The following is a 23,954-nucleotide window of genomic DNA, read 5'->3' as shown; positions in this document are numbered from 1 at the left end:
TGCATATAATTCAAAATCAGAAGTATACATGCAAATCACTTTTGCATCTACCAATACAAATATTTTCCTAAATTTTTTCAACATATTTTGCAGGTTTGCTGGGAATCATATTGCTGGAAACTTCATTCTTGCCCTACATTTTTCTACCTTCTCATCTTTGGTAGCATCATATGCACTATTGAGTATATGGTTTTAACAGTTTTCAGCAAATGTGTCAAACATATCCTAAATGGGTGCAACTTTACCATGTTGTCTCACAACAGAAAGAGAAGTTATTCTCTCTTTCTCTTGTTTCTTTTCTGTCAAAACTGTAGAGCTTGTAGCAAGAATTGGAAACATGACTTGGACATTACTAAACAAAGCAGTTCTGTAACTGATGCATCCATAGACCACGTCTTCTGTATTCATTTTACTGCTTTTTTGTCACATCTACTAAGTAAAGCAAACTGAAAAGGGCTTTTATTTCTTACTGCTCAGTGTTTTTGCAGTCTCTTTCTTGGTTAAATTTCTCTTGAATAGAACAGATATGTCCATTTGCGCATCAACAATCATTTTTAGAATATCATTGGTGAAGAAATTACTCCAACATTCTAAAACATTTTATTATATTTTACTTAACACCTAGCAAGTAGGTGACTATTGAGAAAAAATTCTGGTGCTTGTTTTAGGTAACTCTGATGCCCACTTTGTTAATCTGTCTTTTCCGAGATAAAATAGTTGGAACTTGTTCTTCATTGCTGGAAACTTCTTGCTCGGTATCTCTTTCATCAGGTTGTTTTTCAATTATATCATCTTCTTCCTCTTTGTCCCCCCAACTAGCTGGTGAACTCACTGAATTGGAAATATATAAAGTACTTTATTTAGAATGTCCTGAATCACAAGTTCTCTTTATCCAAGAACACAGTCAACAAGCTATGTGTAATTTAACTTTATTGGCCATAAAATTCAAAAATATAAGGCAGTTGGTGTATTCTAATCATCAATTACTTTTTGGATATAAAAAGGCAAGAAACAGTTTAAGGTAGAACACTTGAAATTTTATTCCTAATGTTTTCTGTTTTATTTATTATTATTTTATTTTTTTTTTAAGTTTCCTGATTACTGTATTGGAAAATTGAAAGAAAAACCAAAGTTCTCTAAAAACAACTCTTGCTGTCATCTCACAGACAACAGGTGAGAAGTGGAGTGAACTACAAAAAATACAGAGTAAATCACTCACCTGTTAAATACCAAACAGAAAGTATGTATACTCATTTAGAGAACACTGGTGGGAAAGTTATACAGGAGGATTTAATTTTATTTCCAGGTTTAAAAAAAAAAAAATAGAAAAATTTAAATAAGTGGCAACGGTCAGGTGCTGTGTAGCAGTGGAAGGTTAACATGTCACATAGCCTATATTTAAGAGAGTACATCCAATGTGCCATAATTTTCAGAATGTTGAGAAACAATAACATTTCAAAATTCTCGTCATTCCGAAAATTCATAAACGACAGTTGAAAAGTAAAATTCACAGCTAAAAATGAACACTTTTGGAATCAGAGAAAACCTAAAAGTTTGTTCCATGTACGTAAACTAACCTCTTTTGAAGACTAAATGCACAAGGCATAATATGTTATGGGTTGAATTAATTATATAATATTACTGTAAATACACCATAGTTTACCCATAAATTTAACGACATAAGTAGTGTAACGGCATAGTTTGATTATATCTCATATTGTGGCTACCTTCGCAATAAGATACCAGGTATTGCACTACTTCGAATAAATAACGCTTCTCTAGTAGAGGAGACTACTGTTATTTATTCTCAGTGGGCACCACCACCCAGATGTGTTTCGGAGCTTATTGGCTCACTCATCGGTTGGTGGGCAGGTACCCAGATAATGCAGACATGCCATCACAGTTGTGAAGTTAATTCCACAATATGAGAGATGCCAAATGGTGAAGATAATGATAATATTTTGAAAACTAAATTCTCATTCACAAGGCATAATGACTTGGGAACGAGAGTAGCCTTGTTCAGGCAAAGATTTTACGGCTCCGGCTAATAGAGAAGAAGTTTTTTTATATTTATTCTGTTTTATTAACTTAAATTGGCATATTGACTTATTTTCTGGAGTAGCTTTATATTCCTAGTTACGATACTTAGTTTAATTTTTAACTTCGATAGAGATTTTGTAGGTTATTACTTAGTATCGGTAAGGGTATCCAATCCACGTTTTTTTACAAGTTTTGCAGCTCTGGCGAACAAAGTTTTTAGCTATATTTAGCCACTTTATTGACTTAATTGTTATATTAAATTATTTTCTATAAGTGGCTTATAGACCTAGTCAACATTCTTGGTTTATTCTGGATTTAGATAGAAAGATTTTGGAAGTTAATTAATACTTAGTGTCCGTAGATTTACTGTTCATAACTTGCCGCCATTGTTATACGATACAACAGCATTATATCCCATACTGGATAGCGTTAGCTTAGTATAGTATATAATATTATCAATTAATCAGTAAAATTTATTAAGATTGTTTAACTTCATTGTCAATTAAATTGCACTTTTTTAACTAAATACATATAACGACTTAAATTTTACAAATGTAACATTATTAATTAATACATAACTTGATACGGAAGTTATATAATGAAACTTGGAGATAATACTAGATACTGAAGAAAAAAAATATAGATATATAAGTGTTATTACTGCATTGGGATATAAGTTTAGGGTTATAATTTTGTACTGAAATTGAATCAAAATCATGACTCAGACCAGAGCAGCAAAGCAAAAGGCTCAAACTAATGGGAGTGCTGTGGCTCGGGAGAACTGAGCAGTCAGTTGCCCTCTGAATCACAGCCTTTTAAAATGCACTGCTTGTTTGCTATTTGTGGAGCAATCAGGTACAGGACATGATACTGTCTTTGGGTGTGGCCGATGTAAGGAGTGTGAGGAAATCAGGAAACAACTCAGTGTTGTTATGGCCTATATGAGAGCTTAAAGGACAGGGTGGATGCCCTCGAAGGATCTAAATTGAGGGGCCCATCTAGCTCTCAGCTGCCCACATCACCAACAGAGCTTGCACTTGATCATCACACACCACAGCGGCAACCCCCAAGGCAGAATGCGCTGGTTCCACAGGAACTACTAGTTGTCGGTGACTCTATTGTCAGGGAAATGGGGGACAGCGTGTAAAAAGGATAGGTGGAACAGGACCGGGGTATGTCTGCCAGGTACAAAAGTCGATGACGTTAATTAATATTAATGATTCTCCAAGGCATCACAGCCTAAAAAAAAATGTGCAACTTGTGAAATGTTTGCCGAACTCTCTGGAACGGAACATGATATTGCCATGGGGGATGTCTTTGTGTGTGCGCGATGTAAGGAAATCAGGCAACAACTCGGGGCTGTTATGGGACTATATGAGATTTTGAAGAACAGGGTGAATGCCCTCGAAAGATCTAAATTGAGGGGGCCCATCTAGCTCTCAGCTTCCCACATCACCACCAGAGCTTGCACTTTATCATCACACACCACAGCGGCAACCCCCAAGGCAGAATGCGCTGATCCCACAGGAACTACTAGTTGTCGGTGACTCTATTGTCAGGGAAATGGGGGACATAGTGTGTAAAAAGGATAGGTGGAACAGGACCACGGTATGTCTGCCAGGGGCAAAAGTCGATGACGTTGTAGAGCGGATATCATCTTTTAAGGGCACAAAAGGTGATATAGTTGTACGCATTGGCACTAATGATATTAAGAGTAGGAGACCGGCAGAATTACTTAACAAGTACAGGTCACTGTTGAACAAAAGCCATGAATTAGGGTTGCATTTGAAAGTGTCTGCAATTCTGCCCAGACACGATAGGAGGGAGTGTATATGATGAGAGCCTTGTCGATCAATTCGGCCCTGGAAAGATTGTGCAAGGCTCAAGGGATAGAATTTTTTTCAGCCTGGTCTGTACTTGTTAACAGGAGAGACTGCTTCTACAGGGATGGGATACACTTAAATAGAAAGGGTGCAAGAATATTTGCTGATGCTATCAAGGCAGTGTTAGGTCGGAAAACAGCTAGCTTGGGGGGATACAAGGACTAATAGTTTAACAGTAGCCGTAGGAAGAGATGAAGGTGATTCTTGCACAACTTCTATTAGAATAAGTAGCGACCTGGAGCGAGGGATGCTGGGAGTTTCAGGGACGGATGGCAGTCATCCTGAAATAGGTAGGTATATGGGATGTGTTAGGGTAACTAGGAACAGGAGCGTGTATACCAATGCTAGAAGTATAGTAAATAAATTTGATGATTTTGAAGAGTTGGTCAAGACATCAAAGGTGGATATTGTTGGGATAGCAGAGACGTGGTGTCACACAGATATAAGGAATGCAGAAATGGAATTTGGGAGTACAATGTGTACAGAAAGAATAGACAAGATAGAAAGGGAGGAGGTGTTATGCTGTTAATTAAGAAAAACAAAATCAAAAGAAGTGCACCCAGTTAATATAGATGAACAGTTTACTGTTGAGTCAGTTTGGTGTGACATAAGCACTGCGAAAGCAAAAATAAGAGTAGGAGTGTGTTATAGGCCTAATGACTCGAATAAACAATTGTTCAGAGAAATAGAGTTGGCTAGTAAATCAGAAAGTCTTATAATGGGGGATTTGAACTTCCCAGATATTGACTGGAATTTGTGGGTTGGTCACTCACACGCTAGTCAGACTTTTGTGGATTTATTGGATGATTGGTTTCTGCAGCAGCATGTTCGAGAGGCAACCAGAGAGAGTAATACTCTTGATCTGGTTATCAGCAGTAATCATTCGTGTATTAAGAATTTGCAGATGAAGGAACCACTAAGTGGCAGTGATAACAGTGTACTAATGTGGGATTTACTTAAAGATTTAATTACCATCAGGGGTAAAGGAAAGGGTTTTTGCTTCTGTAAAGGTGGGTACAGTGGTCTCAGAAAGTTTTTAAATTTTGTACAGTGGGATCAACTGACGATGTTACCAACAGTAAATTCTAAGTGAGAAGCATTCAAAGAGTTAATCGTGGATGCTACTAAAAGTTTCATACCTATTAAGAAATATTGTTCAAGGTTTAGGCCTAAATGGTTAACTAATGAGACTCTTAACAGGGAAGAAAAATGCATGGGATGCATATAAATTATCAAGCGACTCAGAAGCCTATGGCAGATATAAGGCTAGTCTGTAATCAGGTCACAAAGGAGGTTAGGCAGGCGAAGGCAGATTACAAGAAATCCTTGGCAAAAGATGCTAAGAAAAACAGCAAGGATTTCTTTACTTATATAAATTCTAAAAGGAAGGGGATAAATCTGATTGGTCCACTTGACATCGATGGTTCGAATGTTGATGATCCTGCTCAGATAGCAAACAAACTGAATGAGTATTTTGCATCTACATTCACACATGAGGAATTACAGTAATACCCCGACTTACGCGAACTCGGAGTTACGCGGTTCTTGATTTTTTCGTTTGGCAACGCTGCCGCCCACTATCTTCAAGGTCGTTTTTCATATGTTATCGATATACGGTGCGACGGCGGAGAATGAGAGCGAAAGATGAACAAAATTCAACTTTGCTGCTTTTATGTTTTTTATATCAGTGAAGGGGAAACACATTTCACCATAATAACGTAAAAACCAACACAATTCCAGCTATCGGTATAATCGCAAATGCAATTAGATCGAGTTTACTACCAGTTTATAACAGATTTCACTAGCAGAAACGCAACTGGATTTTTATTGTTTTATGGTAGTAACCCCTAGAAATGTGAGGTGTTAATAGCGTATCTCTGCCTTTATGGTGTTGTTTATTCAGTTGCTACATGTGCGCAGCTTTGTTTATGCGTATCAAGCGTGCCTCCTCGTTTTGTAATTGTGCTTTATTCCCTAAAAATGAGTAAAATACTTAATTAAAAGGTGTGAAAAGGAAGCGTCCTGGTGAAGACACTGCAGATTCAGAGAGAAAAAGAAAAGCAATTATCGATAAACAGAGGCGGACTGGGTCAAAAATTCTTACCCAGGAAAATTTATAGTGGCCTCATACTATGGTTTATGGCCAAAATCACACTGGCCCACCGGGGTTTCCCCGGTAAGGCTTATGGCCAGTCCGCCTCTGTCGATAGAGAAAAAATATGAAATTGTGAAACGCTTTGAGCGAAATGAAAGACTATGTGATATTGCACGTGCTACAGGCCTAAATGAAGCAACGGCGAAAAGCACATGGAACGAAGAACGCGTTATAGCTACAAAGCAAGGAATAAAAAAAAAATTATTAGCTTGCTACGAAGAAATTCTGCGTGAAAAAAAAGAACGCGCTGTGTCGTCAGACGAATTTGTTAGATTTTATGAAGCCATCGACATCGAAATAACTTTTTAACGTAAGTCATTTGTTTTTTTAATACATATTTTGTATTAATATGTATAAAGAACTGCAATTTTATTAATATTTTTCTTCTAAACTAGTGTTTTTGTTAGTCCTTGGTCCCAATTAAGCAAAATTTATATGTATTTATATGCAAAGTTGTACCCCGACTTACGCGAATTCGACTTACGCGATTTTCGTCGGACCCACCTATCGCGTAACTTCGGGGTATTACTGTATTAAGGTTTGAAAATGGCAGAAGGTTATCAAATTGTAGCAGGATACTTAATGATTTTGTAATAACTGAGAGCAAAGTGGAGTCGAAATTGTTGAAGTTAAACATAAGAAAAGCACCTGGTGTGGATGGGATCTATCCAGTTATATTGAAGGATCCGGCAAAGCAACTAAGCAAATCCTTAGCCATAATTATGAGAGCATCGTTGGACTCAGGGCAGGTTCCCACGGACTGGAGAAGTGCAAATGTATCCCCAATTCACAAAAGGGGATTGAAGGGTGACATGAGTAATTACAGACCAGTTAGTTTAACTTCTGTTGCAGGTAAAATAATGGAGTCACTGGTTAAAGATGCATTGCAGGATCATCTAGACAAGACTGCAGAAATAATTCAGACACAGCATGGGTTTGTTAAGGAAAAGTCTTGTCTGACAAATTTGATAGGATATTATGATGTGGTTACAAAGGAACTGGATGCAAAAAATAATAATTTTGATATCATATATTTGGATTTCAGGAAAGCTTTTGACACTGTTGCGCATGAAAGACTATTGTACAAATTGGAGCAGAATGGTATTAAGGGTAAGTTGCTACAATGGATAAAAGGATGGTTAAGTGGGAGAAGACAGAGGGTGGTAATCAATGGGTGCTGCTCTTCGTGGACAAATGTTATTAGTGGAGTCCCACAGGGTTCGGTGTTGGGTCCACTGTTATCAATAATATTGATGAAGGTATATCAGGCTTAATGTCGAAGTTTGCAGATGATACAAAGGTTGGCAGGGCTGTTAATGACAGTAATAGCAGTGTGCTACTGCAACAGGATCTAGGTATGATACTACACTTAAGGTGGTAGAAAATGAAAAAGACCTGGGAGTAATTGTGCAGTCAGATATGAAGTTTTCTGAGCAAGGCTGCCAGGGCAGGTCACGGGGTTTTGTCAATGATATATAAGAATTTTGCTAGCAGGGAAAAGGAGGTGATTGTCCCTCTGTCAGGCCACACCTTGAGTACTGCGTACTGGTCTGGATGCCTCATTTTAGGAAGGATGTAGATTTACATGAGCGTGTACAGAGAAGGGCAACAAGATTGGTGAGGGGAATGAAGGGATCCTCTTACCAAGAGAGGCTTAAGTTCTGCAAATTGCAGTGGCTGGAGACTAGGCATCTGCACGGTGATCTGATTGAGGTGTATAAGGCCTTGAATGGGATGAGCACGCTGAATTCTGATGGGATCCTTCCACTTGTTCAGATTAAACCTAAGGGGCATAAATTCAAATTAAGAAAGGACAGATGTAGAATAGTTGTGTGGAAATTTGCCTTTAGCCAGTGGGTGGTTAATTGCTGGAACAAACTTCCATCTGTCGTGGAAGATGATAGGTTAAAGAAATTTAAGGAGGAACTGGACAGGCATTTGGAGGGAATGGTGTGATTTTTTTTTTTTTTTTTTTGGCTGATGCTGCATAAGCTCATACACTTGCTTTCTTGCATCACATGCCACTACTACGTTGTAGAGCAGATATCATCTTTTAAAGGCACAAAAGGTGATATTGTTGTACACTAATGATAATACGAGTAGGAGACCGGCAGAATTACAAATACAGGTAACTGAAGAAAATAAGCCGTGAATTAGGGTTGAATTTGAAAGTGTCTGCAATTCTGCCCAGACATGATAGGAGGGAGTATATGATGAGAGCTTTGTCGATCAATTCAGCCGTGGAAAGATTGTGCAAGGCTCAAGGGGCAGAATTGTTTTTCAGCCTGGTCTGTGCTTGTTAACAGGAGAGACTGCTTCTACAGGGATGGGATACGCTTAATTAGAAAGGGTACAAAAATATCTGCTGATGCTATCGAGACAGTGTTAGGTGGGTCATAAAACTGCTAGCTTGGGGGGGGGGGTAGATACACAGACTAATAGATTAACAGTAGCTGCTGGCAGATGTGAAAGTGATTCTTGCACTACTATTGGAATGAGCAGCAAACTGGAAAACAAGATGCGAGACTCCTGGGAGTCACTGCAGTACAAGTAAACACATGGGCTGTGTTAGGGTAGCTAAGAATAGGAACAGATGCATGTATACTTGCATATACACCAATGCTAGAAGTTTGGTAAATAAATTTGATGAATCTGAGGTGTTGCTCAAAACATCAAAGGCAGATATTGTTGGGATATCAGAGATGTGTCACACCAATATAAGGTATGCAGAACTGGAATTTGGGGAGTATAATGTGTACAGGAAGAATAGACAGGATAGGAAGGGAGGAGGGGTTATGCTATTAGTTAAGAAACACATAAAATCCAAGGAAGTGCAACCAGTCGACATCACTGGACAGTGCAGTGTAGAATCAGTTTGGTGTAACATAAGCACTGGGAAATCAAAATTGAGAGTAGGGAGTGTGTTATAGGCCTAATGACTGATGAGTAAAATAAAAAAAACTGTACGGGGAAACAGAGTGGGCCAGTAAATCAGAGAGTCTTATAATGGATTTTGATTTCCCCAGATATTGACTGGAATTCATGGGTTGGTCACTCACACACACTAGCAAGGCTTTTGGGGATTTATTGGATGATTGTTTTCTACATCAGCACGTTCAGGAGGCAACTAGAGGGATATTGTTGTTATTTGGTTTTTAGGAGCATTAGCAACTAAGGCCATATTGCTCCGGGAATATGCGGTGATCATTCCCTCCGCATCTTCCATATTTGGTGGTCACGGACTCAAACCCCGGTCTAAGCAAGAAGCATGTGCTAAGCACTGCTGCTCCTGCCCACCTGGCTACGGAGGTGCCTCAACTAGAGGGAGTAATACTCTTGATCTGATTATCAGTAGTGATTTTTCATGCATTAAGAATCTACTGATAAAGGACCACTAGGTGGTAGTGATTACAGTATGCTGAAATGGGATTTACTCAGAGGTAACTACCATCAGTGGTAAAGGGAAGGGTTTTTGCTTTCGTAAAGGCGACTACGGTGGTCTGAGCCAGTACTTAAATTCTATACTGCGGGACCAACTGATGATGTTACCAACAGCAAATTCAAAATGGGAGGCATTCAAAGAATTAATCTTGAAAACTACTAGGCTTTACATACTACAGGGACTAGTCATTCTTCTCTTTCTTGGTGACACACAGACAGAGAGAGAGAGATCTTTGGCAAAGGAACACAGCAAAGAGTTCTTTACCTATGTAAACTCTAGAAGGAAAGGGATGAATCAGATTGGTCCACTGGATATTGATGGTCCTGCTCAGGTGGCTAACAAAACTAAATTTTTATATTAAGAGGATCGCTCTTTATAGCGATCCTCTTTTTAATATCCCACATGTTATAATGTCCTATGTAGTTGGTCCTAGCCAATTTCTCATTAACCCAGTATTATTTTATGAAAAATCGATATAATGCCCTTTAGATGTAATGACCATTTTGTGATTTCCCCTGGATGGGTCATTATACAGGGCATTTCAAAAGTGATGGTCAATAATTTAAAGGTGAACTGTACAGACTACAATATGCAAAAAAAGCCTAGTAAACATGGGTCCTAAAGTGAATCGTTTTCGAGATATTGCATATTTCTATTTGGGATCCACCACTGACATAGTGAACTGTACAGAGTTGGGATTCACCACTGACTTGTTTGTTTAGATTAGGTTATGCTCATTCTCTCCCTTTCCCTTCTCTCAATACTCTGAGATGTAGCAGGCATATTAGTACTTGTCAAAGGATAGTCAACATGGAAAGAGGTTACAGCAATGAAGAGTATGCAGACATGCACTTCATGTGCAGCCTCGAGTGCACGTTTGTACCAAGAAGCATTTCCCCGCCGAAGACAACCCAACAGGTGCACATTCATCAAGGTAAATCAATGCCTTAGAGAACATGGGTGCTTCACACATGGAGTAAGAGCAGGTAGGCCCAGAAGCATAACACCTGATGTTGAGGAAAGGATGTTAGAAAGAACAGAACAAAATCCAGGAATTTCGACACAGAGGGTTGCTCTGCAAGAGTGTGTACTGAGTCATGGCAGTGTGTAGCGGAATTTTACATCGCCAATTACTGTACTCCAACCATATCCAGCATGTATCAGGATTCATGTACCAGGTCTGAGGATTCACAGACCATCCTCCCAGAGTGAACATCTGCCAGTGTTCTGAACCCCCAATTTTTAAACATTTTGTTGACTGACGAAGCTGGGTTTACTCGTGATGGTATTTTTAATTTTCATAACGGTCACGTTTGGTCTGACGAAATTCCTAATGCAATTCGTGAGTCACGACATCGGCAATGTTTCTTGTTGGGACAAGACCACTAGGAGACTGTCTAATTTGACCACACTTTCTACCAAACATACTAATAGGAGAGCTGTACCTTCAGTTCCTGCAGAATGTTCTTCCAGACCTCCTTGATGATGATGTTCCATTTCAGCAATGCCAGAACATGTAGTATTTGATTTTGTTTTGAATAAAAACATTTTCATAAATTTTTCTTTTCTTCACATTTGAATTCTTAACATGTAAATTAACATATATAGCTAGATTAAGAATAAATTTGCTTTTCATGACTGAAGACTAGAATATTTACATATAATATTATTCTACAATTCAGACTTTTCACTTGAGAACAACTCCCATTCCAAATTACTGAGATTTTAATGTATTATTATTCTTTTGTTAAATTAAATCATTTTTTCTCATTAATTTCAACATAAAATTACATTTACCTGAAATATCTTTGGATAACTGTAGTCACGGTCTGATCTTGAGAACACACAACCCATTTTATCAGTGCTTATTTAGCAAACTGCACCATCTGATAGAAAGAAATATGCTTATATTAATTCCCTATCTTATAGTATAAGACTTTGCAATATTGGTTCTAACAATATATATAAATTGTATAAGGATTTCAGCAGATTTGTCTGTTACACACAAATCTGCTGAAATCCTTATAACTTCACAACACTGAAAAATTGAAAAGGGAGAGAGAAAAAAAAACACCTCTCATATACACAATACTGAAATATGATTCATACTGAAATATAATTCAAATTTACCACATTAGATAAAATATTCACATTTTATATATACCATATTTACATGGACATTTCCTCATATTAGTATTAGTAGCGGCAAAGAATGGAAGAAAGCAAAGGTGATGTGAAAAAATTTCTCACATCACCTGTCCATTCCCTGCAATGGTTTGTTTAGTTCTTCCTTGAATTTATTCAAACTACCCACTTCCCATTTATTCAAACTACCCAAAATTATCCCCCCCCACTTCATTTTTTTGCAACTGCTGCAGTAGAGGTTTCTCTACACTGCAAGTACTCTGGCCACATCTTATCAAGTCATCAACCCCAGTTTCATATGAATATGCTTAATCTTCTATGACAGTATCTTTAAGACACGGCGTGGACCAAAGTCTAACATACCTACGAGTAACAACATTATCAGTTACCCAGTCTCCTTGTTACTCCCCTCAAGGTCAGTGCCAATGACTAATCCTCACTGGATGACTATTTTAACCTCACCTCACAGTAAGTACATCTACCTCTCTTTGCATTCTGCCAGTGGTGTTGCCAATATGCCAACAAAAACATTGAAGTTACTGGATAAATTATATAGGACCATGCTAGAGGATATTCTGTCAGCTCTGCTGTTCCTTAAAAATAACCAAAGCAGACATCCTCAACTCAAAAAGCAAGATGTATTTCTGGCTCTTGTCTAAAGGACTTCTTCCATCCCTATTCTTCCTCTTCCATCAACTACTCCTACATCCAAATCTTCTGCAGTAGAAAAAAATTAAGCTCTGTAACAAAAAATATTTAACAAGAAGCTCTATACAAAAAAATATCTAACCCAAAAATTATGCTTCTATGCTTAAAGATCTGTAACTTAAGACCATTAAAATGATTCAAAAGCATTTCACCCATGCATCTATTATCCTTCAAGTCACTCTTAATACACCAAATAAACCCAAACAGATTTTGTGCCTGTCTTATCATGGTTCCTAACCAACTTGATCCCTTGGCTATTCCCAGGTGGACATTAGCCTAGGCATATGATTACAAGAAAGCAAGCTTATGCAGCATCAGCCAAAAAAAAAAAAAAAAACACATGCTCCCATTTCACCCCTCTGTTCTTTCCAAGTACCTGTCCAACCCAGCCTTAAATTTATTTAGGCTATCAAATTCCACAAGGGATGGAAGTCTGTTCCACCAACCAACCACCCACTGGCTAAAGGCAAACTTCCGCACATCTATCCTACATCGTCTTTCCTCAATTTGAATTTATGCCCTCTCAAATGATTATTCTGAGCAAGAGGAAAAATTCCATCAATATTGAGCATGCTCAAACCATTCAAGGCTTTATACACCTCAATCAGATCACCTTGCAAGTGCCTAGTCTCCAGACACTGTACTTTGAAAAATTTAAGCTTTTCTTTGTAAGAGCAACCCTTTGTTCCATTCACTAATCTTGTTGCCCTTCTCTGTACTCGTTCCAACAGCTCTAAAATGAGGCCTCCAGACCTGTATACAATACTCAAGATTTGTGGCCTGACCATTGCCTTATATAAGGGGATAATCACCTCCTTATACCTGCTAGAAAAATTCCAGTATATCATTGACAAGACACTATGAGCTACTCTTGCAGACTGTCTGCACTGCTCAGAAAACTTCATATCTGCCTGCACAATTACCCCCAGGTCCTTTTCGTTCTCTACCACTGTCAGTGTAGTACCACAGAGTTGATATGTTACTCTGGGGTTACTGTTTCCCATATGTAGTACTTTACATTTATCAATGTTAAACTTCATTTGCCACCTCTCAGCCCATCTGCTCAACTTTTCTAGATCCTGTTGCAGCAGCGTACTGTCATTAATGGACTCAGTACTGAACCCTGAGGGACTCCACTAATAACATTAGTCCACAACGAGCAGTGTCCATTGATTACCACTCTGTCTTCTCCCACTTGACCATCCCTTTATCCATAGCAGCAATTTGCCTCCAATGCCACACACTGCTCCAATTTGTGCAGCAGTCTTCCATGTACAACAGTATCAAAAGCCTTTCTAATATCCAAATATATGATATCAAAGTTATTCCCTGCATCCAGTTCCTTTGTAACCACATCATAGTATCCAATCAAATTGTTCAGGCAAGACTTTCCCTTAACAAAACCATGCTGTGTCCGAGCTATAACTTAAGTCTTGTCTAGATGACGCTGCAGTGCTTCTTTAACCAGTGCCTCCATTAATTTTTCTGGAACAGAAGTTAAACTAACAGGTCTATAATTACTTGTGTTGCCCTTTGATCCTCCTTTGTGAATTGGGGTTACATTTGCACATCTCCAGTCCATGGGTACCTCTCCTGAATCCAAAGAAGCTCTCATAATTATGGCTAAGGGTTTGCTAACTTCATTTAATATAACTGGATAGATCTCGTCCACCCCAGGTGCCTTTTTTATGTTTATCTTCAACAATTTCTCCTCCACTTTCCTCTCAGTTATTACAAAATCATCCAGCTCACTGCCAGCATAAAACAACCAGCTCAATCCCCCCCCCGGCACTAAAACACTGTGACCAGATCAGCTGCTACAAAGTATGATCTTATTCATAACCAGGGACAGCCACAAGCATGCTCAACCGTTTTTTGTCAAACAGGGCCCTGCCCCCCAAATGGTCTAAATAATAATATTATCCTCATCTTTTCTGCATTTCTATCAATGAGTTTACAGTCTTAATGACTAGTTACCCACATTATTGTCACTCCAAGAGTGCTTGCACAAGTCAACTTGAAAATTGCTAGAAGTAGAGCATATACTTCATTCTCAACATGTATTTTTCATTTGATGTCAAACACGAGACGTAATTTTTATGTTATACTTTCAATAATATCTGTACTGTTTTTAACTTCTGGAGGTAAGGAAATAACAAACAGAGCTCCGCAATAATTCCTTAAATGCGACCCCATAAATATTGGGGCTGGCCCTGTTCATAACAGTTTTGTACAGCTCAGGTAAGGACAAAGACAAACTATTTTATCTCTGTTGTACACAGAGATAAAATAGTGCAATCACTCGGCAACAAGCAGGCAACCCAACAGCATTTTATCAGCCAATTATATACAGGCACTACAAAAGAACAAATCAAGAACAAACCATTAAAATGTTATTGTAAAAGAATACACCATTTGTTTCGAAACTCAGAATAAAAAGTAATCCAACCAAAATCTGAACAAAATGTCAAGCATATGCTTCCTTCAAGGTTGAAATCTCAAATTATAACATCTAATCATTAATAATGTATTCTACAGCAGCATGTTCATTCTTCATGCATTAAGAATCTGAAGATAAAGGAACTACTAGGTGGCAGTGCCCACAGTGTGCTGATGTGGGATTTACTCAAATACGAGATGGTTCAATAAAGAATCACCCTCACCTACTTCCACATATCACAGAGTCATGATATTTTGTGTGTAGCATCATACATATCTCTATACTAAAGGTGTAAAATTTCAGCCCTGCGTCTTAATTTGTTTTTCTCTTATAGAGATGAATGTGTGACGAAGTAGCATCATGGAAAAAGTTTAAGCCAGCGCTGTAATCCGGTATCTGTTCTTGAAGGGGAAATCTCCTAAAGAAATCCACAAGGAGATGACTGCTGTATATAAGGAAGAAGCCCCATCCTATAGCATTGTGAAGCACTGGCATAGACAGTTTAGGTGTGGTCGGACATCAATAGAATCTGAGCCCATTCCTGGTCGTTCCCATTCAGCCATTGATGACAGCAAGATCAGAAAAGTGGAGTCGTTAATCATGGAAGATCGCCAGATACCTGTTCATGAATTGTACCAGGAGGTGAAGATTAGTGTGGGCTCTGTTGAAACAGTCCTTAATGACCAACTCCATTTACAGAAATTGAGTGCAGGATGGATTCCCTGATTATTGACTGGTTTCCAGAAAACTGATCAACAGAAATCACAAGAGTTGTTAGCCCTGTGCCAAAAAAAATGAGGGAAGACTTTTTCTCTCGTTTAATCACTCAGGATGAAAGTTGGATACACCACTTCGACCCTGAAAGTAAAAAGAAATCCATGGAATGGCGACATCATGGTTCCCCAACCCCCCCAAGAAGGCAAGGGGTCCAAGCGTCAGGAAAGGTGTTGCTGACAGTGTTTTGGAATAAGAAAGGCGTAATAATGACTGATTACCTGCCGAAAGGAAGAACAATTACAGGTGCCTATTATGCCAACTTACTCACAAAATTACGGAAGAAAATCAAAACGTAGGCATGGCATGCTTTCCAAAGGTTCAAGATAAAGCATCAGTTCACACTTCTGAAATTGCAACAACACAAGGCCACTTGGGGATATGAAATACTGCCCCATCCAGCCTACTCACCTGACCTTGCACTATCGAATTCCTTGTTTCCTTCCCTCAAATCATTTCTTCGGGGTACCCACTTTCCTGATGACGAGACACTCATTTCTGCAACAGAGTCATGGTTCAAAGACCAACCTCACCACTTCTACAAAAACGGTATCCGTAGCCTCATGCGTCGATGGAAAAAATGTGTAAATCTGCACAGTGGCTGTATAGAAAAGGACTAAACCTGTGCCAAGAATCAACAGTCTATCACCTCTGCAGCTAGGTCAGGGCAATTCTTTATTGAACCACCCTCGTATGTAACTACCATCAGGGATAAAGGGAAGGGTTTTTGCTTTTGTAAAAGGTAACTACAGTGGTCTCAGACAATTTTTAAATTCTATACAGTGGGACCAACTGATGATGTTACCAACAACAAATTCGAAATGGGAAGCATTCAAAGAAATAATCTTGGAAGCTACTAGGCTTTTCATGCCAACTAAGAAATATTGTTAAGGTTTTAGGTCTAAATGGATGTCAGATGAACTAATGAAACTCTTGGCAGAGAAGAAAAATGCATGGGATGCATATAAACTAACAAGTGACACAGAAGCCTATGCTAGATATAAGCTGGTCACAAAGCAGGTTAGACAGGCGAAGGCAGATTACGAGAAATCCTTGGCAAAAGATGCAAAGAGTTCTTTACTTATATAAACTCTAGAAGGGGATGAATCAGACAGGTTTTGGTCCACTTGATATTGATGGTTCAACTGTTGATGATTCTGCTCGGGTCAGGGAGCTAAATGATTTTGTAATAACTGAGAGCAAAGGGGAGTATAAATTGTTGAAGTTAAACAAGAAAAGTGCCTTGGGTGGATGGGATCTATCCATTATATTAAAGGAAGCGGCAAAGGAAGTAAGCAAACCCTTAGCCATAATTATCAGAGTTTCTTTAGACTCAAGGGAGGTCCCCATGGACTGGAGATGTGCAAATATGTCCCCAATTCAAAAAGGAGGATCAAAGGATAACAAGTAATTACAGACCCCATTAGTGTAACTTCTCTTCCAGCACAATGAATATAGTCTCCGGTTAAAGAAGTAATACAGGACCATCTAGACACAACATGGGTTTGTTAAGGGAAAGTCTTGTCTGACCAATTTGATTGGATACTATGCAGTCACAAAGGAACTGGATGCAAAAAATAATTTTGATATCATATATTTGCATCTTAGAAAAGCTTTTGATACTGTTGCACATGGAAGACTACTGTACAAATTGGAGCAGTATGGCATTAAGGGCAAATTGCAGTTTTTAGGGTAAAAGGATGGTTTGGGAGAAGACAGAAAGTGATAATCAATGGACTGCTCTTTGTGGACTAATGTTATTGGTGGATTCCCCTAGAGTTTGGTGTTGGGCCCATTGTCGTTTTCTGTATTTATTAATGATATTGATGAAAGTATATCATGCTTAATGTCCAAGTTTGCAGACGATACGGAGGTTGGCAGGGTTGTTAATGACAGGACACTACTGCAACAGGATCTAGAAAAATTGAGCAGATGTGCTAAGAGGTGGCAACTGAATTTTAACATTGAAAAATGGAAAGTACTGCACATGGATAACAGTAGCCCCAGAGTGACATATCAATTGTGTGGTACTACACTCAGGGTAGTGGAGAATGAAAAAGACCTGGGGATAATTGTGCAATCAGATATGAATTTTTCTGAACAGTGCAGACAGTCTGCAAGAGCAGCTCATGGTGTCTTGTCAATGATATACAATTTTTCTAGCAGGGATAAGGAGGTGATTATCCCCTTGTATAAGACACTGGTCAGGCCCCACTTTGAGTACTGTATAAAGGTCAGGAGGATTCATTTTAGGAAGGATGTAGAGCTGCTGGAATGAGTACAGAGAAGTGCAACGAGATTGCAGAATGTAACAAACTGTTGCTCTTACAAAGAAAGAGCTTAAGCTCTACAAATTGCAGTGTCTGGAGACTATGCACCTGCGAGGGGATCTTATTAAGGTGTATAAGGTCTTGAATGCTTTGAGCAAGCTCGAAGCCAATGGGATTCTTCCTCTTGCGCACATTAATCACCTAAGGGGACATAAATTCAAATTGAGGAAGACAATTGTTGAATAGATGTGTGAAAATTTGCCTTTGGCCAGCGGATGGTTGATTACTGGAACAAGCTTCCATCTGTCATTGTGGAAGTTGACAGCTTATATAAATTCAAGGCAGAACTAGACAAACATTTGGATGAATGGATGGGTGAAATGGAAAGGGGTTTTTTTTTTTTTTTTGCTGATACCATATAAGCTTGCTTTCTTGCATCACATGCCTCTATTAATGCTAATGCAGTGCTGATATTTGGCCCACTGGACCCAAATGTCAGTCACATGTTCTTTATTATTATAATGTCATACTTCAGAACAAAAGCATTGGGGCCAGGAAAAACTCTGCTTTGTCCCAAGGAGGCTGCATAACTAAGTCCTTCCCATTATGAAAGAAAAACTGGTATGCCAACAACATATCATTGTGAGAGAACACATCCATGACATGAATTCCAGTACAGGAATCAAGCCATGCTCCTCCACCTTCTACATTCATTCTTTCACACGGTCCTCCAGCATTCAGCAGTATGGAATTATATTGCAAGCTAATCAATCTTATATCAGTCCCTCATACAAAGTCCAATGATATTTCTTTTTTTTTATTATTATTCAGAACATCCACAATATCAAAAACAAACTAGATGATCTACTATTAATGATTCCAACTCTCCAGCTCCAAACAGAGCTGGGCAATCCTGCTAAAAACCTGGCTTCATCATCATCAGCCATTATCAATCCACTACAGGATGAAGGCCTCTCCAGCAACTTTCCAGTTCCTTCTGTTTTGTGCAATGGCCATCCATTTATTACCCACAAACTCATGAATTTCATCTGTCCATCTCCATCGTTATCTTTCAGGTTTTCTTCTAGCTCCTCTTGGGTACCATTTTGTTATTCACTTGATCCATCTGTCATAATGTCTTCAAGTTATGTGTCCTGCCCAAGACCATTTTAGTCCTTTAGTTTTGATAAGAATGTCCTTTAATTGAGTTTGCTGCCTAATCCATGTGTTTTTCTTCTTATCGAACAGTCTGATTCCCAATATAATTTGTTCCATTCTTCACTGTGTTGTTCTCAGCTTCTCTTCCATAAGTCATGGTGGGTAGTATAAATCGGTTCATCATTTTACGTTTCAGACAAATTCAGATATTGCTCCTCAGTATATGACTATATTTTCTGAATGCTATCCATCCAAAATTTATTCTTCTCTTTACTTCCAGCCATTTATCATTATTACAGCTGAAGACTTGTCCCAAATAAGTATATGACTCCACCTTTTCAATTACTGCTCCTTCAATCATTATATCCCTTTCTATGGCATACTTGTTCATCATTACTTTTGTTTTAGCCATATTCATGTTTAGTCCAAAATCCTTACTAACTCTGCATAATTGATTAAGATTTTCCTCTAATTCTTTGGGATCATGGCTTATGACCACAATGTCATCTGCAAATCATAAATGGTTTAGGTACTCTCCATTCACATTGACTCCTTTCTGCGACCAGTCTAATCTTCTGAAAGCTTTCTCAAGGACAGCAGTAAACAACTTTGGAGATATTGTGTCTCCTTGTCAAACTCCTTTCTCAATTTTAAATTTGCTACCGTCTTTGTCTAGGAGATAGCATTCTCATATATTATATTATCTTCAAAATCATAATATATGGGGTATCTATGCCTTGTCTTTCCAGTGCCCGAAACATTGCCTTATGCTGTGTGGAGTCAAATACCTTTTCATAATCCACAAATGCCAGGCATAATGGTGTTTTATATTCATTTTCTTTCTCCATTAGCTGTGATATTACGTGAAGGTGATCCATAGTTGAGAATCCTGTCCTAAAGCCAGCTTGCTCTTTCGGTTGATTCTCATCAAGTATTCTTCCTAATCTGTTAGTAATGACCCTTGTGAACAACTTGTAGATGTGGTATAACAAGCTAATTGGTCTATAATTTCCATTTCTGATTTATCTCCTTTCTTGTGCAGCAAAACTGATTGCATTATTCCACACCTTAAGCATCACACCTTTTCTAATGCATTTTGTGAAGAGTCTTGCCAGTTTCTGTGCCACGTCTCTTCCTCCCAATTTTAACAACTCTACAGTAACTTCATCTTCCCCTGGGGCTTTCTGATTCTTCAACGCATGTTCTACCTCATCAGGAAGAATATCAGGTATGTCATATGTGTTACTGATTTGCGATCCATCTTCTCCACTGCTGGCATCATTCCCTCACTCCTTGTATGATTCTCTATAGTAGTCTTCTGCTATTTGAATTATGCCTTCTCTGCTAATTATATGTACATCATTGCTATTCTTCAGTTTCAGTATCATTCATCTTTCTGTATTACTGCTCATGGCTGCTGATTTAAGTCCTTTGTTTTCCCTTAATGCTTGTTCCTGGCTTATAGATGATATTGTAGTAAGAAGCTGCAACCTCACTGCTCTCCTAAAAAAAGGGAGTGGGGGTTGCACTGTGCCACCTTAGCTCCACCCAGTATAAACTGGATCTTCAAGCTTATTTGTTATTTGGTTTTTAGGAGCATTAGCAACTAAGGCCATATTGCTCCGAGGATATGGGGTGGTCACTCCCTGACCTTTCCGAATCCTCCGTATTTGGTGGTCATGGGCTCGAACCCCGGTCTAATCAAGAAGCGTGTGCTACACACTGCTACTCCTGCCCACCTGGCTACGGGGGCGCCAGATCTCCAAGCAGTGCACAGTCTTCCATTTCTCTAACAAAATTGCATGTTACAGCATTTACTTCCTGCCAACAGTTATGAAAGAAGTGGCATCCAATTTAGTGGGACTTGGGAGTACATAAATGGTGTAACTTTATTAAAATGTTGCTGTTGTTCTTGGGGTATTTTAACCTAACATTGCCCAAATCTCAAAAGCTCTGTGAGGAATTTACAAATAATTGAAACAATTACAATAGGCACTGGTTATAGTGATCAAGTCACAGCAAATTGAATTTTGCTGACTTGATTCTAATAAGCGAAAATAGACGAATATTATCCGCAGGCTATAAAAATAAAGATATAAAGTACAAATTTAGGCTTTATTATCAATTAAATGATACATGAAAATTGGAAGAATATTATCCACAGGTTAGCAAAATAAAAGTTTACACCTTACATAGCTTAATTAATATACATATTAATTAAACATAACACTTTATAATATGATTATAATTTAAAATACAGTAGTCACTTATTTTAGATTGTTTCAAATTATCACTGCAAAATCTATAAATGTTTCAATATATTTTTCAATTTTTCATTTTCAATTCATGATCACTTGCACCAGTTTCTTCCAATGCTCTACTCGGGACGGCTATAGCTTCACTAGTTTGCCGTTTTGTAACTGGAATTCATTTGGGTTCATCTTAAATTTTCCTCCTCCTTGGCATATAAAGGGCATCTAGAATAGTTATCTGCTTTGCAATATTGGATGATGTTCCCAAACCATCATCTATAGACTGGATGATTCTTCACCTCATATCCAAACTATAAAAAGTCTTAAAGGTTTTTATTATACCCTGGTTGAGAAGTTGAATCAGTGTTGGTAGAAAAACTAATTCAATTCTTTTGAAAGTCAACTTTGGATGAGCTGGACAGTTTTCCAAAACCAATGCATTTTTGTTTGTTTTTCTTATCCAATTGCAAATCCCATTTATGAAGATATTCTTAAAATAAGAAGCTATCATCCAAGCATTGGCATTATTGGCATATTCAACAGACAGCTGTTTTACTCCTTTAAAACATCTAGGCGATTTACTCATGCCTGTAACTAACGGCTTCATCTTGATTGTTCCAGTCATGTTGCATGTTAAAAGAACTGTAATCCTGTCTTTGATCTTTTTTCCTCAGATGCAGAGGAATTTTTGAAAATCAAGTAATGGTCTGGGATAGCCTTGTAGAAAATCCTGTTTCATCTGCATTACAAATGTCTTCAGGATTATAAGTGCTTAACACAGTTTGCCGAGTTTTTCTCTGTGAAGTTTTTTTTTATAAACAATATCATGTCTCTCCTTCCGTCCTTCTTGTCAGTCACCCAAACTTAAACTCTTTGTGTAGCAAAATCATGAGCTTTTTGAAGAATGCTACTATTGATTGGTGCATTAAATGAGCTGACCTGTTTGGCCTTTCCCTTCATGCTTCTTTTTTTAGCTTTACTAATCACAGTGTTTAATGTGTGCATGATTTTAATAATTTTTATAAAGATGATTGAGGCACTCCTAATTTTACTGCTGAAGTGCTTCTCTTTGAGACATATTGCTTAAGTTTAATTTGTTGTATATTTCTTTAATTCATGACTTATCTTTTACACTCAAATTCACTCAGTAAAAAAGATAACAGTCGATCAATAACAAAGCACACGGCACACACAAATTAGAACTAACAACGACATGTGCAAGTGAGATATGAGTAAAAGGTTTATGAAATTTAGATATAGGAATTAAGAGCAGATTCTGAAATTTATTTATATTTTTTATATGACTGAAGATTTCAGTGAAGGGGAAACATATTTCTCCATAGTAACATAAAAACATACAGAATTCCACCTATCAGTATTATTGCAAATGCAATAAGATTGAGTTTACTACTAGTTTACCAGATTGTACAAGTAAAAAAGTCCAATAAACCGAAAACTGCATATTGCTTTATGGTTGTAGCCTCTAGAAATGTGCTTTAGAAAAATATGACAGAGGCATTCAAAACTGATTCTTATAACCAAAGATGTGATTCTAATAAATGATGAAAGTGTAGCGCATTTTATTGATTTGAATTGATTCTCTGAAATTTGATTCTATTAAGCGGTTGATTCTAATAATCAGTGATCACTATAAGCAGCACTTAATATATTTGAAAAGAGGAATACGTGTATTCCACAGAAAATAATATTAATAATTAAAAGAAAGACACTGTAAACACCAGTGCTAGGAATATAGTTAATAAATTTGATGAGCTTGAAGTGCTAGTCAAGACATCAAAGGCAGATATTGCTGGGATATCAGAGATGTGGCGTCACACAGACACAAGCAGTGCAGAATTGGAATTTGGGAGTACACTGTGTACAGAAAGGATAGACAGAACAGGAAAGGAGGAGAGGTTATGCTGTTAGTTAAGAAACAAAATCTAAGGAAGTGCATCCAATTGACGTTGGTAAACAATGCAATGTTGAGTCTTTTTGGTGTGACATAAGCACTGGGAAAGGAAAAATGGGAGTAGGTGTGTGTTATAGGCCTAATGAATCATTAGCATTAGCATTAGTAGAGGCATTTGATGCAAGAAAGCAAGCTAATGCAAGCTTAAGAAAGGAAGCCAAAAAAAAAAAAAAAAAAAAACCCACTTCCACTTCACCCCTCTGTTCGTTCAAAATACCTGTCCAGCTCAGCCTTAAACTTATTTAGGCTATCAACCTCCACCACAAGGGATGGAAGTCTGTTCCACCAACCAACCACCCGCTGGCTAAAGGCAAATTTCCGCACATCTATCCTACATCTGTCTTTCCTCAATTTGAATTTATGCCCTCTCAGGTGATTTTTCTGAGCTAGAGGAAGAATCCCATCAGCATTGAGCATGCTTAAACCATTCAAGGCTTTATACACCTCTATCAGATCACCTCGCTGGTGCCTAGTCTCCAGACACTGTAATTTGCAAAACTTAAGCCTTTCTTCGTAAGAGCACCCCTTTGTTCCATTCACTAATCTTGTTGCCCTTCTCTGTACTCGTTCCAGCAGCTCTACATCCTTCTTGAAATGAGGCCTCCAGACCTGTATACAGTACTCTAGGTGTGGCCTGACCATTGCCTTATACAATGGAATAATCACCTCCTTATCCCTGCTGGAAAAATTCCTGTATATCATTGACAATACTCCA

The 23,954-nt window shown here is 38.2% G+C and overlaps 1 protein-coding gene across 1 annotated transcript in view; it reads right to left on the bottom strand.

The window, feature by feature from the left end:
* Window positions 1–23,954, bottom strand: part of LOC150075007 (uncharacterized) — a 40,743-nt gene that overhangs the window by 5,291 nt on the left and 11,498 nt on the right. Inside the window, exon 2 of the mRNA XM_090389035.1 lies at window positions 11,318–11,406. Within this exon, the coding sequence (XP_090245161.1) occupies window positions 11,318–11,374 (57 nt within the window). The 5' untranslated portion in view covers window positions 11,375–11,406. The remainder of the gene's footprint in view (window positions 1–11,317; window positions 11,407–23,954) is intronic.

Source organism: Mastigoproctus giganteus, chromosome 14 (assembly GCF_048544385.1).
Source record: "Mastigoproctus giganteus isolate SK-2022 chromosome 14, ASM4854438v1, whole genome shotgun sequence".
Classification (NCBI taxonomy): domain Eukaryota; kingdom Metazoa; phylum Arthropoda; class Arachnida; order Uropygi; family Thelyphonidae; genus Mastigoproctus; species Mastigoproctus giganteus.
Note: the sequence above shows the minus strand (reverse complement) of the source record. Positions and strands in the feature narration are given on the sequence as shown.